General features: G+C 35.0%; 1 protein-coding gene across 3 annotated transcripts; it reads right to left on the reverse strand.

Annotated features, from left to right (window-relative positions):
• Positions 1 to 11,167: 11,167 nt before the first annotated feature.
• On the reverse strand, positions 11,168 to 20,401 carry LOC118268184 (chymotrypsinogen B-like). 3 transcript variants are annotated; one of them, XM_050706252.1, is made up of 8 exons: positions 20,243 to 20,401; positions 19,335 to 19,408; positions 18,141 to 18,262; positions 17,405 to 17,555; positions 16,861 to 16,971; positions 16,382 to 16,528; positions 15,772 to 15,856; positions 11,168 to 11,473 (listed from the first exon to the last, which is right to left on the reverse strand). In XM_050706252.1, exons 1-8 carry the CDS (start codon positions 20,280 to 20,282, stop codon positions 11,253 to 11,255), a joined length of 951 nt encoding a protein of 316 aa, XP_050562209.1. In that variant the 5' UTR covers positions 20,283 to 20,401; the 3' UTR covers positions 11,168 to 11,252. The 3 variants fall into 3 exon arrangements, with proteins under 3 accessions (XP_050562209.1, XP_050562210.1, XP_050562211.1); XM_050706253.1 differs by lacking the exon at positions 15,772 to 15,856 and having other exon boundaries at positions 11,168 to 11,558; XM_050706254.1 differs by lacking the exon at positions 11,168 to 11,473 and having other exon boundaries at positions 15,478 to 15,856.
• Positions 20,402 to 21,399: the final 998 nt, after the last annotated feature.

Consider the following 21,399-nt stretch of genomic DNA (forward strand, 5'->3'; position numbering starts at 1 on the left):
TTAGGTAACTTTAAGTAATATTTTGGTTTTGATAATAAGATTACTTTTGTTTTCATTAATTTATCTCTTTGATAATGGACGAATTAGACTTTGATGTTTTGATAAGGATTATTTTGTGATTAACGCACAAGTCAATGGAAATTCCGATAAAAATGTAATTCACATATGACTAAGTACCTTGATAATGAATTAGTGTTCGTTTTTCCTGTTTATATTTCTTTCCTGGTATAATAGTCATTATAAGAAGTATAAATCCTTTGACTATTTCCTTCATAACTTTTTTTTGGTATTGGAATAATCAGTATCATGATTCATAATAAACGGAGTTATGAAGGATGCTTGTCAACACTTTTCTTACTAAAAAGATGACATACTAGACTTCTTTGTCATGAATGCGTTTACAAACATGCAAGTTCACATACACATGACACTCAGATCCGGAGGAACAATTTGTGGATCGCACAAAATCTTGCTCCGTGCGGGGATCGATCCCAATACACGTTATGCGCCACCCTATTGAAACCATGAATATTATCTTCGTATCAAAGTAATAAAATTATCGGCTTATCTTATGTTGTGTAACAAATTAACACTAACTAATTCTTCCTCATACATAGACAAAATGAATGGACAGCAAATGTTATCAGGTTGGATATATATTATCTTTATTATTTTTTAAAATGCACGTAGGTAAGTTATACCAAAAAGTAAGTAAATAGTATTATACAATGTGATAGGGGCGAGACTTCTATCCCGTTAAGGCTGAGTTCTACACCTAATTTTATCGATAAAAGTCGGGGGTCGAAGTGGTCGAATCCCCTCCCCCTAAAAGTTATGGCTATTTTAATATTGTTTTTACTTTTTTTGATATCAAAGGTTGTATGCGTCGTAGAAACAAAAAAAAACGACAAACGGTAGCTAATAACCTTGGCTAACTAATTCATTACTTTTTTTATATGTTTGATAATGTTTTGGTGAGAAAAAAAATCATTTGTGAATTATTTTTACCGAAAAAATCACTATTTTTCTATATTTTCAATTAGGGGTTCAACCCCCATATTATTTTTTTTGTCGATAAAATTAGATGTAGTACTCAGCCTTAACGGGTTAGAAGTCCCACCCCTATCACATTGTATAAGTAAGTAACTGAATTATAATTAATGTAACGTAGAAACAATTACAAGGACTCGACAAGCAGGAGAAGGAACGGGGTGTTTTTTTTTCAGTAAGAGTCTGACACTCCCTCTCTCCTTGATTTGAATTACTTGAAAAATTGAAAAACAAATTGTTACATCACTATTTAGTAACTTTATTTTATGTTACCCCAACACTAATGTGTAAGGTCGATGACACTGTTGCCCAAAACGGAAGAAATCATTGGATGATGTTCCTCACTTAAAAAAAGGGCCCGAATCCGAGTTCATGGAGACATAATAATAATAAAACCTTTCAAGTACACACACAGATAATATAAAGAGGATGGTTGATATAATACTGGCTTCAGGTGACCAAAAACCTGGTTCCTTCTTGGTCCGAGGTCAAGCATTGTCATTTAATGTGGCATCGCCGCCAATAGTTTAGGCACCCTACCTCATGGCAACGAATGAGAGATGAGATGAGAATGTTTTCAATGCTATAAGTATTTTTAATTAAGTAAGCTATTTTTACTAATTATCTGCTTACTCATTCATGAACATGGGCCTCTAGCATGGCTTGAAACTAGTCAAGTTATTCGTCGAACAGTTACGTAAGTAAGCCGATAACATAATAATTAATTTAGTATGTCTCACGAAAGTTATATTTTTTATTTGTTAATATTTAACTTTTTGCTAATATTAATATCAAAACAGGCTATAAAAGCATAGAGTATTTTGAAATATTAAGTATTCGTGCGGCACTTAATGGAACATTCTGTAACTATTCGATTTCATAAGCTGTTCACGCTATTCGTTATCTATTCACGAGTCATTTCATGTTCATCGCGATACTTCGTAAGCGTCTGTGTCAACGTACTTCTAGGAATATTGTTTTATATTCTGTTTGTTATGTAATGGTAATGTAATGCCAATGTATGTAGGTAATGCAATTGCTAACTTACTGAGCGCCTGTTTCACCACCTTCATATAAGTGCGCTAAACTATCTATCCTTATATTTCAATCGACTATATCCGTCAGATTTTACCAAAAAACTGAAGGTTTTCTCAATGAACATAATGTTTTCGTAAATAAATTGACATGGTACAGTCATAATAATGGTCTCTTTAACCTTTTCTCTGAGAAATTCACGACGACCTAGGTTGTAGATAGTTCTGACAGCGCGCTTTTGCAAAACAAAGGTAGCCTAAATGTCAGCCTGTCTCCAAAGCAAAATGTCATACGACATGATGAGATTAAGACAACTATTACATTCAACAATAGACGCCAGAATAATCAGTTTAAATTGCTGTTTCCTTTGATTGCGTTGTCATAGAAGTTTGAGTTAGTTGCAATTTAATAATATTATTAGAAACCTGTGTAGTAACAAAGTAATCCCATAAGAGTTCCGTTTTGCCCTCTCCAGGTACAAAACTCTAAAAAATATAATATAAAAGCTTTAAAACAAAAACCAAAGCACTAAGTTAGAAATGAGCTTACTTCGCACTTAGCAATGAATTATTAAAATAAACTTTAATATAAATAAAGTAGAGTTTTAATTAAAGTGTCGCGAACAACACTAGAAATTCACTCAGCTACGAATTAGTTGAGTTTATAATATAATAAATAAGGTACGGAGAGTGGCGTTGGTGAAGTCACGTCGCAGGAGGCTCATAAATGGGGGACTGTACACCCATTTACCGTAAGAACTTAGTCTGTGGTTTTGTTATTTAACAGAATAGTACCTACGCTCCCAGTAATGTAAGTGCACCAAATGGATGGTAATAGCATAGTTGTGTGCTTTGTCGCGGTATAAATTCGTAAATGTATACACAGCGCTCTGCAATTTTAAACTTTAATATGGCGAAGCTTTTTTTATGGAACACGCCGGTAAACGAGCAGACGTATCACCTGATGGTAAGCAATCGCCGCCGCCCATGGACACTTGAAACACCAGAGTTACAAGTGCGTTGCCGGCATTGTGGGGGTTAGGAATTTAAGGGTTGTTGTGGAATCGGGGATTGGGAAGATTGGAAATTTGGGTGGAATTGGACCTCCAGTAACCTCACTCACACAACGAAACACAACGCAAGCGTTGTTTCACGTCGATTTTGTGAGGTGTGAGGCCGCATTATCAATCCGGTCCAACCGGCCCATTCGTGCCGAAGCTTGGCTCTCCTACACTTAAGAATCCATGTGTAGGTTGGAATAACTTAGTATAGTCTGATCTATACAAATACAAATATTTATGAATAAAATATATTAAATCTACGCTTTGTATGGGCGGCGCTGATCACTTACCACCAGGTGACCCGTCTGGTCGTTTGCCCTCTATTTTATAAAAAACCAAATTGAATGAAACATCTATAAACGTTGCGTGTGTATAGCCGCAGGCACAGTTAGGTCTTAATAATGACGTGGAGGCTGAAATTGTACCGGATAATGAGCCTTATACCCTATTATATGGAACTTATAATAGAACTGGCTAAAAGTGGACGTTACATTAAACGTACACTAATTACCACATACACAAAAACCCGGTAAACACACCTTTTTTTGTTAACGAGGAAGAAACCTTCAAAAGGCACCTAGCTTTTAGGGGAAAAAGACTAAGGACTGGGAGATTGTTACGTCAGCAAAACCACCCCGGAAGCCATTATCATCACCTATAGGAGGAACCGGATCCTCATAGAGACCGCTCTGAAGATCCTACAATGCACCTACGGGGAGAAGACAAAGGAGTGTGGGATTGTTACCTCAGTAGAACGGGTCCTCTAATACACCACACTGAAGACTCTACGAAGTAGGTAGTACGATACAATAAAATTTAATAATTTTACGCCAGTTGGCATGTCATACAGGTGTATTTTTAATTAAACATAATTTCTATATCTACCTATGTAAATGTATGTACCTATGTAAAATTACTTGAAAAATTGAAAAACAAATTGTTACATCACTATTTAGTAACTTTATTTTATGTTACCCCAACACTAATGTGTAAGGTCGATGACACTGTCATTCTGTCGTGTGTGGAGTGCAGTCGCATCTCCTTGTAGAATAAATATTTATTTGTGAAATATTAAATAAAATATTAATCAAACGATATAAAGTTGTTTAATTCAAATTATAACAACAATACATCATCTTAATCCAAGGAAATGAAATACCATAGCGATAAAAGAATTAATAAATAATACAATGTATAAAACAACACGAATAACAGAATGACGTTTAATTTAGGACATTATTAAATTCTTTTTCCATTACATTCATTGTCTCTACCTTTTACATTATTAATTTCGTTTCAAAACAAACAAGCTCTTTTGAAGATTAATTTGAAATTTATCAAGAACGACCTGAAAGTTGACGGGGAATACAACTTTTGATATAATTATTATTATATAATTGTTTTAAATATACAGTAATATTTTGAATAACCTAATTACTGCTAATTAGTAGATATGAAATAACCAGTCAATTCTTGTATTATTTTATTCTAACTTTCATATTATTTCGTGCGTCGTATGTCGCGGAATGCTGCTCATGAATATGAGCCTCTAGCATGGCTCGAAACTAGTAGAGTTCGTCTAACAGTTACGTGTGTAAGCCGATAACATAATAATTAATTAACTCTTGTATGTATCTAGATGTAGAAGTTTAAAAAGTTGTTTGTTTGGGTGACTAGTTTTTACTAATACTGCCTATTTCTATGAAAAATATTAATAAAAAAATATTATTAAAATCTTTTATAACCGTCACGCATTTTGTGAAAATAAAAGCAGACAACAAATGTTTCAAAAAGTTTATATAACTATTTACACAATTACCTAAGGGACCTTATCAACTGGTTTGAAAATTAAAAATTCATTTTAAACTAGAAGTGGGAGCAAATTCGTCATTTCTACGTATAAAACGTACCTCGAAGTGACGTCACACGATATTTCAAATCAATCTATCTCTGAAAATATTTGTTTTCCTAAGAAATTTAAGACAGGACGGACATTAAAATAAAAATTAGTCATCTACCCTATTGAAAGTATAACGTGAAATGATTTAGAATAGACCCTTTTTCTTCGACGAATAAATAGAATGGCTTTCAGAACGTTTCAGGGCGTTTCAGAACAGCCTGTATTCTTCTCACGAGTTTCGTATTACCAGCGTAAAGTGTATAAGTAGAGAGACGACCAATCTGAAGGCTTTATAACTTTTGCTTTGATGCCAACCAGAATCTTTTAAAAGTTTTAACGTCAAACCTTCAAACAATCAAACTTATAAACTTTTGCTCTCGAAGTGTTGATCGATTACCTTTACTCAGAAATTAGTTTAGTTGAAAAATCGTGATACTCTCTCTTCAAGCAGTTCATGAGAATATGTATTGGGAAAAGATCGATCGATTTATGATGCGCTTGTTTTGTTTACGATCGTGTATTAAAACTTTTAGTTATGACTTGGTTTAGGTCAAGAAATAATAGAAAAATATTCCCAGTTTGAGTAAAGAGTTTAAAGTCTAAGTCAAATTATTCAATATTTATAATACTAGGTTTAAGTAGTATATTATATTATATTATTTTCTTTTCTTTCTTCTTGTAGTACCTATATGAGACATAGCAGAGTGGTTGCCACCACTCTCATCTCTGTATCACCTAAAGGTCAACTAACAGACAACGCCGAAGCCACTAAGTCAGCCTTTTGTTTCTGTATATTAAGATTTTAAATAATAAATGAAATAAAAACACAAATATTCAAATCAATTTCAAAATCTAAGAACATACTCGTATAATCTGAAAGTTGAAAAAAAATCTGCTTAGCCACGTCTCTACGACCAATAGTTAAAAAAGGTTGGCACCAACGTCATTACATCGCCATTTCTCATCAAGGTTCTAGTGACAATAGTCTATTTATACCAGCATATTAAAAGCCGGTTAAGGAAAATGGGGTTGTATCTGTGGACGAAAGAAGAAACCATAATATTTGGTTAGTGATTGGAATCTTTAATTAGCTTTACCCAAAACAATTCTTATCAACGAAGGATATCTTATCACTACTCCCACATAATGATTTTGTTTTAAAAATAAATATAATCTTTCCAGGTAAGGGTATTAATTATTGTAGGTATTTTTTTTTATCAGGGGAAAAAAATATCGAATTATTCCTTCCGTATTGTGTGGGGTGAGAGCGTGTCAGACTAAGTACTGACTAAATTATCACCCTGTTTCAACTCCTGTTCCAAACGGATCTGTGGTAAGTCATTGCGCTTAACCCACAACCTCGGCCGGTCATCGCATCGGCCCCAGAGGACATATCTACAGCGGTCTGATGACTCTTTTTAATGGAAGTTTTTATTTATATGAAATGGGCTCGTACTTGGCTACTATCTCGCCTGATGGTAAGCGATTATGTAACTTACGACTATATACAAGGGCTTTGTATGTTTATTATAGCACAACAGTACCCTTAGTAAGTAGTAATTTGCTTTACATTTATTTAAAGTAATCGAAACTCATTGTAAGGGTACAGTATACCTACAGTTCTCAAAGTGAGTGCAATTATGACTGCTGTCAATTTTCTAAATACCTAGCAGTGCAGGGCTTAGAACATACATAATAAATATTGTATCTATAGAATCATATATACTCTTACATTGATTAAACTATACGCCAAGTTCAAATATAGTTGTACTGTATATTTATATGACAGAAAATTAGCTACATACATAATTATAATAATTTTATACGACAACATGTGAATTTGACGGTTCCTTGATTTGTTGTGTGAAGAGCTAACACGCGTAACAGTTAATCGATAATCATCCCTTTGCTAAATGATTGATGTTATAAATTGGGTCGGTAGTTACCGAATACCTTCCGCCATATAATGTAACCAGGTAAAACCGACAAAATATAACATTTTGTAAACATTTTTGAAGCATGTTATGTATACACGTGAGATATTAAAAGATACGTATATTATGTACCTACATTATTCATTATCATTATCAACTAATTAAGACCATTGCATGCACCGCTTATGTGTAATATCACTTCATGTTAATACAAATAAAAATATCTTTATCTTTAAAAAAGCCTTTTACTTATTGAATGCAAAAGAACATTTAATTTTAATTATTTTAATTTACAATTGATGGTGAGACAAACAAATCTTTTATTAGAGAAAAGCAAAATAGTTTTTTATTGCGGTATTATAAATATTGCATAGATACTTATTCACAGTTTAAACTCAAATTAAACTGTGAATAAAGTTTAACTTGCGTTTATACTATTTCCATTTAAATAATCAATTCAAAGGAACAATAAGTAATGAAGTAACACAGTGGTAGTATTGCTAGTTATTAATAACTGGCCACTGACAGCGGCAGATAAGGTAGGCAGTCGTATTAAGGGACCACGAAACATACCCACTTTATTACGTCATCATCGTTAGGGAAAATTGTTTGCGATCAACCTTAAACTTAATACTAACTATCTTCACTTTATTTTTCCGAGTAGATTGAGGCTGAAGTGAGTAAAAGAGATTACGTTTAATTTTAGTAGGTACCGGTACATTAAGTTCAAGCCTCGAACACAGGCGTAAAGTTGCAAGCCTTTCAGTTTTTTACTGAATACATTTCGGTAAGGGGAAAATTACAACATGATTCCCCCTAGTTTTTTCCATCATCATACAAAAAGACAATCGGCGAAATGCTCCGTTTTAAGCTTCATTGTGCGAACTACTGTTATGTAGCTATGCTACGAAGATGTAATAGCTAGGCTGTGAAACTATGTGACCAATTCCTGATACTAAGCTATGTACCTACGTAGCTGTGCGACGAAGATACGCTGCTCGAGTATGCAATGTATCGATAATAGGAAAGCCATCCATAGCACACATAACCTTTGTCAAAGGTGTGAAAATTGACCGGTAACTTCTGTTAAAGAATCCACATAAACCAACTTTCAACAAAGTAAGTTTTAAAAGAAACGAGTTATAAAATTATTGTATCTTGATGAAAAAGGGTTTATAAGTCGAAAATACCCTAAAAAAGAAACGTTCACCTTTATTAGCGGTTAAAACGTAAAATATAATGTTACGGGTAAAGTTACCTGTGTTATTACTCGAATGATGGCTATGAAAAATATATAAAATTTCATTTGTCCAAATGTTGTAAGGCCCAAATATCATATTAAAGAGTAACGTTCGTATGAACACTGGTGAAGAGGGTTATTGATTCGGAATTATACGGATATTTCAGAAAAATTCTTGTAGTAACACTATACCTGGCTGCATGGTTGATGCGTTGGATGGGCAACGTCGTTAGTGGGTTCGATTTCTGCACGGAACAACTCTTTGTGTGGTCCACAAATTGCTGTTTCGGCTCTGGGTGTCATGTGTCTGTGAACTTGTATGTTTATTAACGCACCCATGACATAGGAGAAAATAAATGCCAAATCAATAATATACAATTTGGAATACTGTTTGTATTGCGTATTTAAAATCACATTTACTCGTTCCTTTTTTAAATCCAAAAACTTGTATCAAAATAAAGAATAGAATATATATGGCAATGAAGAATTGAGTATTGAGTTCTTTACCTCTCACAACCGCTATACCGCTAGGACAGTCCATTCATTGAAGCAAATTAAACGAATAAACACAATCTTGACGCTAACCCCCAATGTTCTTAAGGTTCATAATCAATCAAGTCTTGCACGCACGCCTGTAATTAGTAAGTTCTTTGATAGATCACCGGAAGGCGCACCGATGGAAACAATAGGACAGTCCTGAAGCTTGATTTATTCTTACTACGAATACTACAATCAATTAAGAACGGTAATGTTTGGTTTGGAAACAGCTGAGATCATTTTTATTTTGTTTACTGGTTAATTTAGTCTTGGCACCTATGTATTGTAATAATTAAAGATGGCTTCTTGTGATGTCCAGCATTGCCAGTAGTATCTCCCTCGCATCAAACAGTTTTGCTATAAACCTTAAAGTGTGATTACTGCAAGTATTTTTATTTAAAAAAAAAAACGTTGCCCCACTCTGGAATTTTCTCCTATATCTGATGCCTTTACAAACATATAATTTCACATGCACATGACACCCAGATCAGAAACAACAATTTGTGGACGAAACAAAGAGTTGCTCCATACGAGACGTTGCACGGAAGCCAATTGCCCAGCCATCACGCCAACCAATCGCATTTTTAATTTAGACATAATATAAACTGAACTCAGAATCCTACTAATATTAAAAATGCGAAAGTTTGTAAGGTAATACGGATAGATTTAAGTTTGTTACTTTTTATCGGAGATTTTACTATAGGTACGACGGATTCAGAAAAAACTTGGCACAGGGATGGATGGAATAACATAAAGGGCTAATTTTTATCACGGGAACGCAGTGGACGCCACTGTTACAAGCTAGTAAATAAATAGAAATTTAATGAAGACTTCATCAGACTTATTATCCTCATAAATTCTTCTTGAATCAATCTCAATGTGACGTTCTTTAAAGACATTGATCAATGAAATCTATGCATCCATCTACTGAGGAATCTCTTTGAAAAGACTGAATAAAACTTTAATGGAGTTCAAAGAAAATCTCGTTTTAAATCTCCGACTTTTTTAGTTTATCTAAATAAAATCAAACTAGAACGCTACGCTATGTCGGGTTTTAATGATTCTACTGATTGGTAAAGCCCTTTCGTTAGATATATATAAAGGAGATATTAAAAAAAATATTATATTGTACGTTCATCAGAGAGTGTATCAATTATATCGATCTGTCGTCGAGAAAGGAGTAAAATTCCAATTACTAAAGACAGAAACAAAACAATGCTTTCTAAATAAAACCGTTTTATAAATTAACTAGCTGTTCTGGCAAAATTCGTAATGCCTCCAACATTTTTCTCTCACTTTTTTTTTAAACTTTCCTGGACCTGCACAAATAATTAAAAACCAATATTTGCCAAATCGATCCATCAGTTCTCTAGTTTTAGGGAGACTAACGAACAGATTTTTATATATAAGTAAGCATTAATATGTTACACGACAGAAGACAAAAACTAAGCAAGATATTATGTTTAATAAACCTCTGGAACTTCATACGACCTTTGTAGTATGCTGCATATTATAACACAAAATACCGAAATACTTTCGTTACTCAACTCCGGGGCTCTGTCTCGGGAAGTTCACAAACATTCCACCATTGTTTTGAGATAAAAGTTTAAGTTCGAACCGCAGAACAAAATAGTTGTCGCAAACAAAGATGGGCTCTTGCTTAGGAAGGTACATTATGTACTTGTGAACTGGACTTGCTTCAAATACCGCCTTCGATTAGTTTTTGACCTGCGTAAATATGATTTTTTCTTTAGGATTTTCGCCTAAGTCGTGGGTGCGTTTACAAACATACAACTTCACATACACATGACCCGGAACAACAATTTGTGGATCACACAAAGAGTTGTTCCGTGCGGGAATCGAATACGTTGCACGGCAGCCAGTGTAAGTGTCATTGTGAAAAGAAATTACTATTTTTTTAGTTTGTTATAGTCAGTTAGTTTTTTTTTATAATGGGTAATTTATTTTATTTCTTTTGTTTCTCTTCAGTCTATGTAAGAGTAATACAAACAGTGTACAAAGTGATTTCTGAACATCCTAACAATACATTCGTTTCATCCCAGCAAGAATATTTTATGTGCTTGAAAAGATGTATTTGGTTCTCTTGAATTTGTATCCTAATATTTAGATCAGCCGAGATCCCATTTATTTTTATTACGGGTATGATATCAGCATACAAATGTGTAACAAAAAATGCAATAAGATGTTTCACGTTCCAATGCTACTTCCATTTTGTTTTTATTAGATCTAATTGCGGTACCTATATGTGTATATCTATTATACCTCACGCAGGGTGGAAGGAGTTACTTGATGATGATATTTAAAACAAGGCTTTAAATAAAAATAATCATTTCTAAAAGTTATACTTAAGTCATAAAATGGTAAAGGTGTAAAACAAGAAATACACAAAATAACACTATATATCAAAGTTTTAATGGTTAGTATTTATAGTAAACATTATACAATTAAACAATAAATATTACGAGTACTTAAACTTTAACTCAGAAGACTGAAGCATTGTATGACTAGAACAATGAGAGCTACAGCAGTTCCGAGTCGTGAGGTGAATGCTGCCCCAGGAGCAGGAGTCGTGACGGTTACCGGGGGCATTGCTGTACTGGTTGTGGGTGCCGGTGTGGTCGTATTAGGAGGGGCGATCACTTGGTTCACCCACGGTACGTATTCGTGAATTCTAGTGTAAACTTCGGGTACACCGCCTAAAGTAGTACAGTTGTTGCTTCGCGTTAGTAGACCTGTGAGAACCTGATTGTTGTTACACACCAATGGGTTTCCCAGATCACCCTGTAAATAAAAATAATGTATACAGTTATGATATAAATTATTATAAGATACATTATACATTGGTATTTTTGTATGTAGGTATACTTATTAACGTATATTTCTATCATTAAAATAGCGGGAAAGACTAACCAAAGCTTACACTGTGAGTTACAATCCCATAGTTTAAACCCACGGTAAATATCAATGTGGTGTCAATACTGTTATTTATTGATATCGAAATAATATATTTAATTCAAGTACTAGCGCCATCTGGTGGCAACACTGAATAATAAGTTATGGCTAAAATAACATTTGTCCAGGTTTATGATATTTTTTTTATCTATGCTCTCTCTGTTCTAATGTATACCGTTGTGTGTGAGAAAATATAAGCTGCGTGTTTTACTTACTTACTCTTTTGTTTTAATTATAAATAATAGGTTATGGGCCCAGCTTGGCAATAATTTAGCTAGGGACAGTCGTAATTTCCAGTTTAGCTCATTTTTTAGCGTAGGTAGCAAGTGATAAACAAAATATGTCGACAAATTACTTGGTGAATGTGCCCAAGCTAAAAGGGCGGGAAAATTACACTGAATGGTGCTTTGCCGCGGAGAATTTTCTGGTCTTGGAGAACATGGAGCATTGCATAAAACCTGTTCCCGGGAAGATTACAGAAGCCGCTGATGATGCAAGGACTAAAGCTAAATTGATTCTCACAATCGACTCAAGCTTGTACGTGCACATAAAGGAAGTCAAAACGTCGTTGGAGCTGTGGAATAAGCTGAGAGCTTTATTCGATGATTCGGGTTTTACTAGACGCATCAGTTTATTGAGAAATCTTATCTCAATTCGTCTCGAAAATAGCAGTTCCATGACAAGTTATGTGACACAACTTGTGGAAACCGGGCAAAAGTTAAGCGGAACCGGATTCGCAATAAGTGATGAGTGGATCGGATGCCTATTGTTAGCCGGCTTAACAGATAAATATGCGCCAATGATAATGGCGATCGAGCATTCGGGGATCGCAATTACCACCGACGCCATTAAGACAAAGTTAATGGATTTGGATGAAAACAATGATGGCGACGCTAGCGGGGCATTCGCAAGTTTTAAAAAATACAAGGTTGGCAGCACTTCCGGTCAAGGCGGAAGTGGCGGAACCAAAGACAATGGACATTCGCAAACGTCAAAGTCGAAGAAGGTACCGCGGTGTTATAAATGTAAACAAACCGGCCATTATCGCAATCAATGTACTGTTGAGAAGGATTCATCTAATACCAAATCAAATGTGCGTAAACAAACAAACGCATTCAATGCCGTTTTTCTTAATGGTAGTTTTTCGAGAAATGATTGGTATGTTGATTCGGGAGCGAGCGCCCACCTAACCTCAAACGAAAAATGGATGAAAAATGTCTCGACTGAACATGTTATCAAAGAGATTGTTGTGGCGAATGAAGAAAAGCTCAGCGTGAAGTGCTCAGGTGACGTGCAAATTGCGACGGTTACTGACGACAGTGAATACGACGTGATTGTCGAAGGAGTGTTGTGTGTGCCGAAGTTAACCACAAACTTATTATCTGTCAGCCAGTTGGTTAGAAAAGGTAACCGAGTGGTGTTTACTACCAGTGGATGCAATATTTACAACAGAAATGAGCAGTGGTCGCCATGGCGTCATTGACAAATGGTGTTTACAAGTTGCGAAGGCCTGAGAACTCACAGGCTGCAACTTTTATATCTGTAGATACATGGCATCGGAGATTAGGCCATGTAAACAGCATGTATTTAAATAAAATGCCTGATGCAGTGAGTGGCATGGAACTTGAGAAGAAAAGTGACATTTCCCAATCTTCATGTATTGTCTGCTGTGAAGGCAAGCAGTCACGCCTTCCTTTTGGACATGCTGGTTCAAGAAGTGGTGAATTATTGGGTATAGTTCACAGTGATGTATGTGGTCCAATGGAAAATGAATCGATTGGTGGAAACAGGTATTTCATTTTGTTCATTGATGATTATAGTCGGATGACATACATATATTTCATGAAACAAAAAAGTGAAGCTTTTCAACACTTCCAGAATTATAAGGCGAAAGTAGAGAACCAGTTGGACAGAAAAATCAAAGTACTACGCACTGATAATGGGAAGGAATTTTGCAACAGAAGTTTTGATGATTTTTTGAAGAAAAATGGTATTTTGCACCAGAAGTCTAATCCTTACACACCGGAGCAAAATGGCCTGTCAGAACGTTTCAATCGCACTATAGTTGAGAAGGCTAAGTGTCTATTATTTGATGCCAAGCTAGGTAAAGAATTTTGGGCTGAAGCATCAAATACAGCTGTCTACCTGCATAACCGTACTGCACTTCCAGTATTGAACAATAAAACATCTTATGAAATCTGGACAGGATGTAAGCCAGATATAAGCCATCTGCGTATTTTTGGCAGCCGTGTCATGGTACATGTGGCAAGGGAAAAGCGCCAAAAATGGGACAAGAAGTCAGAGGAGCAGATACTTGTGGGCTATCCAGAAGACATAAAAGGATATAGAGTTTATTGTCCTATCACTAAAAAGGTCAGCACGTAGAGATGTCATTGTAATGGAAGAAGTGTCTATGCCTGTTGCAGAACACAAAGAAAGCACTGAAGAGAGCCTAGGTTCAGTGGGGGATATATCTTCATGTGATTCAGAAGATACTATGATTGAGAGTTCTGTTGACAAGTCTGATGTAACTTATTTGCCAAGTGAGTATGAAGGTTCTGAATCTACTGAATCAGGTGAATCTGAACATGTAAATGAGCAAAAACCTGTCAGGTTACGGAAGAAACCAGACCGGTATGGATATTCAAATATGTGTGCTGAATCTACTGTGGTAGAGTTGGAGGATTCTGGTGATCTGACTCTACAGGAAGCATTGGCAGGGCCAGAAAAAGAGCAGTGGTTGAGTGCTATTAGGGAAGAACTGGACTGTTTTAGTGAAAATGATGCGTGGGAGTTGGTAGATGCTCCTAGTGCGGGTACAGTAGTGAAGTGCAAGTGGGTTCTTAAAAAGAAATATTGTGATAAACAAGTGAGATATCGTGCACGGTTAGTCGCAAAGGGATTTACGCAAAGACCTGGTGTGGACTATGACGAGACATTCTCTCCTGTTATAAGACATTCAACTTTACGTTATTTATTTGCATTGAGTGTACAGCTTGATATGGACATTACTCATCTTGATGTAACTACTGCATTTCTTAATGGTCATTTAAAGGAAACTATATTTATGCAATTACCTGAATGTTTTCCTAATGTTGATTGTAACAAGGTTCTTAGATTAAAAAGAGCTATATATGGCCTAAAACAGGCTTCTCTAGCTTGGTATGATAGAGTAAATGAAACTTTATGTAATTTAGGTTATGTGAAGAGTGAAGTTGAGCCTTGTGCATTTTTAAAAGATTGTCAAAATGGTAAAAAGGTGATAGTTGGTCTTTATGTTGACGATTTCCTTATTTTTTCAAATGTAAAGTCAGAAACTAATAAACTTATTGACACCTTAAGTGCTAAATTTAAAATTAAAAATCTTGGTGTTGTCAAACAGTATCTAGGAATGAGAGTTAATGTTGATAGAAAAAATTGTGTAGTAACTCTTGATCAGGAACATTATATTGAGCAGTTGATGCAAAAGTTTAACATGACAGATTGTCACACAGCAGAAACACCTATTGAATGTAAACTAAATGTTGAAAAATCTAGTGAGTGTAAAGATAATATTCCTTATCAAAGGTTAATAGGATGTTTAATGTATCTTGCTGTGTTGACTAGGCCAGACATAGCATACTCTGTCAGTTACTTATCACAGTTTAACAATTCCTATTGAGATGTTCATTTTACTTATGCTAAAAGGGTTCTAAGATGAAAATGGGAAAGGTGTAAAACAAGAAATACACGAAATAATACTAGATAACAAAGTTTTAATGATTAGTATTTATTTATAGTAAACATTATACAATTAAACAATAAATATTACGAGTACTTTTACTCTAACTTAGAAGACTGAAGCATTGGATGACTAGAACAATGAGAGCTACAGCAGTTCCAAGTCTTGAGGTGAATGCTGCCCCAGGAGCAGGAGTCGTGACGGTTACCGGGGGCATTGCTGTACTGGTTGGGGGTGCCGGTGTGGTCGTATTAGGAGGGGCGATCACTTGGTTCACCCACGGTACGTATTCGTGAATTCTAGTGTAAACTTCGGGCACACCTAAAGTAGTACAGTTGTTGCTTCGAGTTAGTAGACCTGTGAGAACCTGATTGTTGTTACACACCAATGGGTTTCCCAGATCACCCTGTAAATAAAAATAATGTATACAGTTATGATATAAATTATTATAAGATACATTATACATTGGTATTTTTGTATGTAGGTATACTTATTAACGTATATTTCTATCATTAAAATAGCGGGAAAGACTAACCAAAGCTTACACTGTGAGTTACAATCCCATAGTTTAAACCCACGGTAAATATCAATGTGGTGTCAATACAAGATCGGAAGACTAACTACCTGATCTGACAAATAAATAGGGAAGGAAAATTAATAAGATGGTCTAGTTACATTTTTGGGATCACAAAATTAATAAAAGCTACTAGAAAACCCGGCGAACTCTTTTTCGCCACCAATGATTTTCCATTTTCCTGCTTTTCTTTTGAATTTTTTCCTGAGTTTTCTTACTATAAACCTCAGGCAGCCCGAGACCTTGACCTTGCCGAACGAATGCAAAACCGTGGAAATCGGTTCGTGCGTTCTGGAGTTATAGCGTCAGGAAGGAAAATGCGACTTATTTTATATTGATAAAAAAAACAAATCTTACCGTACATCCTACTCCATTAGCAACTCCGCAAACCATGGACGGCAAAACTTGTATAATTGGAGCTCCGCCCATAGTTTGTAACATAATGTTACACTGCTGAAATCCTATCAAACTTACTCCCGACAAAGTCATCAATTGCACACTGGCCTGAAATAGAAAAAAAAACCTTGTTTAGACAACATATATACAAAAGAAAAATATGTTTTATGTCAAACGGTTTTAATGAGTTCTATTGTACCAATCAAGCCATTTCATTTGATATCCATAATGGCAGTACATAGTTGTATAAAAAATTAATTAAATATTAAATAATTATCAAATATCAGTTCCATGTGTCGTCAGGAAGGGGATAAAATTCCAATTACTTTTGACCCAAACAAACGAACCAATAATTAAGCTAAATAAAACCTTTTTATATTAGTAATAGAACATAGCATTGCATGATCAATGAATAAGGATATGAAATATAGAAAACTTACAGTAGCTGTCGTATTATGAGCTCCAAAACCAGAAGTCTCACACCCAGAAAGTGCAACATCCACAATTGGCATTGGCAAGGGGCTTATAGTGGCTGGAAAAGGAGCTTGTAGCTGAAATAACACATTCATATGTAGTTACACAATAGGTTCAAGTATAAAACACTGTATGAGGAAACCTCTTATGACTTAATCTAAACCACATTATTTGTTATCATCTTGCCTAACTATGTAGGTAAGCCAAAAAGCATTTTTCTCTTTGAGCTAATTTGAACACTCTTTACAAATACGGCATTGCAACAACCGTACCACATGTCTGTAACATTCCTAGACATCATTACAGCTCTTCTTCAAGGAACTTGTAGCTGTTCATAAATAATTTAACACGTGTTTAATTTAATTATTTGAATTGTTTTCTAATTTACGGTATTCGTTGAAATATTTAGTTATATTATGCTTCTGTGGACTAGCAATACATGCAGTTTCATTTAAGTCATATGAGTGATCTCCATACTGTATAAATAAGGATTATAAAATTATTTCTTACAGTAATAACAGCAATATCGTTGACAAACGGTATATGTCTGGTGTAATATGGGTGGATAGTAATACTCGCTATATCGCGAACGTTGTTTACATTATCCATTGTAAGAATTGTCCCAGCGAAAACTCTAAAGTTGGCCTGGTTGATCGGTACCCTGTAACAGTCATATAAAATCGTATTACTTCGTTAAGTTTTCAATTCTTTTTCGTCTTATGTTTTTTTTTTATAAGATATTATATCTCATATTTATTCTATGTTCTGCTTGAGCGATCTAGACGCGAAGACAATGCGGTGCGGCGTGGCGCGAACGCGATCAATTGACTTGATATTTTCGCGAACTGGACGCGGTACCGACATGTTTTCTTTATAATGTCGGAAACAGAAATAAAACGAAACGATTCACACGCGGGTAGGGCATAGCCGCAGCATCACGCCACATCTCACCGCATCGCTTAGAATTCGTGTGTCACCGCACAGTTCGCTTCGCGTTCGCTTCTAGATCGCTCACGCAGGACATCGCGTTACATTTATTATTTGTTATCATCTTTCATAATCATTATCAGACAAATCATTAAATGGAATAATCTGATACAAAAGTGTTTGTTTAAAAATACATGACTCAAATTATATTTAAACTATAATTATGTTGTCTACAAATAATTTCCTGAAAAACTTATAATATCTATACCAGAAGTAAATCTAAATGATTTGTATTTATGATTTGTATAAAAATACCAACCCATTATTAGTGTTTATAGTGCATGCTGCAGTTGTCAATGCATGCTGTTGAGTAATCAACACACCTCCACATCTGTGACCTCTTGTGTAGCTTTGTAATTGAGTTTTATCTTGTAAAGATATCTAAAAAAAAGGAATGATTTTTTTACATTAGGAGACATTTCCCTAGTCTTTCTTCCCAAAAAGATGTTGAAGGTTTCCCTCCCTCATCAAAAAAGGATATTATTTAATTAGTTGATTCTTAAAAACGGTACAGCCAATTCTTATTTTTATGAAATAAAAAGCCAGGGATCGGATAGATCACCTGATGGTAAGTGACCAGGGCCATTCATGAAGAAACAACACCCGATTAGTCAGTCTTAAATCTTATAATCCCATAATAAAACATCGGCTTATTATCGAAGTTCATGTTTGATAAAAAGATAAGATAATAGTTAAAATAAATTATCAAATTGCATTAAATGACTCAACTTTTCCTGTAAAAATGTAAAGGCAAATACTTCACAGCTTAAAAAAACTTAAACTAAAATATCATCGTTATAATGAGCAGAGAAATTATATAATAACCACTATGAACTCTATTATGTTTAATAGTAGCTAGTCCAAGATGCCCACAGTTTCATCCTTTTAATTCTATTATCAGAACAGTTCCACTAAAATATTTTGATGACATCTATGTAATTCATTTTAAATGTGGGAGAGCCATGCTTCGTCATGAATGGGCCGGCTCGACCAGAGTAATACCACGGCCTCACAGAAAACCGACGTGAAATAACGCTTGCGTTGTCTTTCGTTGTGTGGGTGAGGTTACCGGAGAACCAATTACCCCTTCCTAATCCCCGATTCTCCAGCAACCCTTAAATTCCTAACTCCCAAAAGGCCAGCAATGCACTTGTAACGCCTCTGGTGTTTAAAGTGTCCATGGGCGGTGGCTATTGCTTACCATCAGGTGATCCGTCTAATCGTTTACCGGCTTATTCCATAAAAAAAAATCTACAATTCTTTTTACCAAGTTTGACGATTTTACTCTTGTAAGTAAGAATAATGTAGAATTCAGACTTTTAATGATTACTTAAACTATTCCTTAGTAACGAATCAAAAACGAACCATTAAATGACTCTGAGTACGGTGGTTAGATTATATCACATAGTACGTGACAATTTGACTAAATTAAAGCGTGTTAAAGGATATTTACCACATATTGTATGCCGTTATTTACTTGTCCTTGTACGATCCGCTCAGCTCCTTCAAGTATGTAACTGTTAACGCCTGGGGAAATAAAAATAATATAATATAATGATTGTTGTACTAAATATTTATATCAAAAAGCTCTAAAATATTTGTTAATAATTTTACAATAAAAAGTAAAAAAAAAAAAACTTTATTTGTATTTAAAAATATAAATATTATATATATGTACCTAAATAGATTGAGTAACTGCAAAATGGTAATACATTTTCAATATTTATATTGCTCTATCATTAAGGGTGATGATACCTAATCCTCTAATAACGTCCTAATAGACCAGATTAAAGCCATATGCAGCCTTCTTTAGGGTGGTATTCATTTTTAGGGGAAATAATCATCGAATGACTCATCCCGTTCTGGGTGAGGTGAAAAGGAGTGTCATACTCACTAATCTATCGAAATGAATCATATTTTTTTATCAATTCGTTATAGTCAGGGCACGGTCTTATAATGACAGAAAAACTCGACACATTTACCAAGAATTTGAGGATCTGTATAGTGCCTGGTTAAATCGGGGCAGTAGTAGTATTATAATAGGTAAGTTGCTACTGCAACGTCGCGCCTTTTATCCCTGAAGGGGTAGACAGAAGTGCACATTGCGGTACCTAATGGCACAATACAATGTTCACCCACTTCTCACTATTTGTGTTATAAGTCCCATGTAATATGGGGTGGGCCTATTGTCATATACTAGGCACAATTCCAGACTCCATGCTACTACTGAGAAATTTTAGAAAAACTGAAAAAGCCCAGTAAGCCTTTGCCCGACCCGGAAATCGAACCCGAGACCCCTTGTCCGGCAGTTGCACTGGCGACCCCTCAACTAACGAGGCAGTATAATAGATAAGTACTCACCACAAAAAGCAATCACACTCAATAATAATAATTTATACATTTTGACAATAACACCTTAGATTCTTTCACTACAATAAGTAACTGTACACTACTTTTGTTCCTGCAATTATTGTATACTTATATATGGATTGGTATAATCTTATCTATTATAGATATATAGAATTATAATGAAGTATTTTTATCAAAAAATGTGTCAAATATACCTGTAATTCTATATTACAACTCGCTTTTGCTTATGACTACGTACACGGAAGTTTTTTACCGACTTCTTACCTATCAGTGGGTGGGTAACCTAACTGTACATATGACTTATAATAGTTATTTTTTGCTATTTGACATATTGGGTTTTAAGTTCCCATCAATAACCAATTATTGTACAGCCTTTAAACACCGGTAAGCATAAGTTAACATCTTATAGGATGAAAGTGCACAAAGACGGCCATATCGCTTATAGCGATCTCTTCCAGGCAACCTTTGGGTGGATGGAGCTGTTGAGTGCTAGTGGAGGTGGTTCTAGGTTTATTATTATTTCTTTAGATGGGCAACCAGCTGCCACGTAACGTGAAGCGGGTTCGATCACTACCTCATGGAGCAACTCTTTGTGTGAGCAACATAATATATTGTAGTTATGTATGAACTTGTATGTTTGTAAACGCACCCACAATATAGGAGAAAATCCCAGTTTGGGGCAATGTTTTAAAAAGTCATTGTCTATGTGTATTTCATAATTTTCAAGTCAGTATTTCATACTGCTTCATCGTCAGACCCCTAATGACAATAATACCCCATCTAGGTGCAAAGCTCTCATCAATACAATTAATTCAAGTCTAAACACCACATAGCTACTGTTAACCGTTGTGGAGTTCCCTCAAACTATCCCACTACTTCATTCATCAGACCAATGACAATCACAATCCCATCTAAGTGTAAAATCTTAATCAATACAATTAATTCAAGTCCAAACACTAGATAGCTGCTGTTAACCATTGAGGAATTTCCTTAATTATCGTACTACTTTATCATCAGACCACTAATGACAATCATACGTCATCTAAGTGCAAAGTTCTCATCAATACAAATAATTCAAGCCCAAACACCACATTGCTACTGTTAACCGTTGAGGAGTTCCCTCAAATATCCCACTACTTCATCATCAG

This window comes from Spodoptera frugiperda, chromosome 29 (genome assembly GCF_023101765.2).
Source record: "Spodoptera frugiperda isolate SF20-4 chromosome 29, AGI-APGP_CSIRO_Sfru_2.0, whole genome shotgun sequence".
NCBI lineage: Eukaryota > Metazoa > Arthropoda > Insecta > Lepidoptera > Noctuidae > Spodoptera > Spodoptera frugiperda.

Coding starts and splice junctions, on each gene's coding strand:
- LOC118268184 (XM_050706253.1), bottom strand. CDS start 20,282: ATGTATAAATTATTATTATTGAGTGTGATTGCTTTTTGTG. Junction 19,409..20,242: donor GAGTGTGATTGCTTTTTGTG/GTGAGTACTTAT, acceptor TTATTTCCCCAG/GCGTTAACAGTTACATACTT. Junction 18,263..19,334: donor ATAACGGCATACAATATGTG/GTAAATATCCTT, acceptor CCTTTTTTTTAG/ATATCTTTACAAGATAAAAC.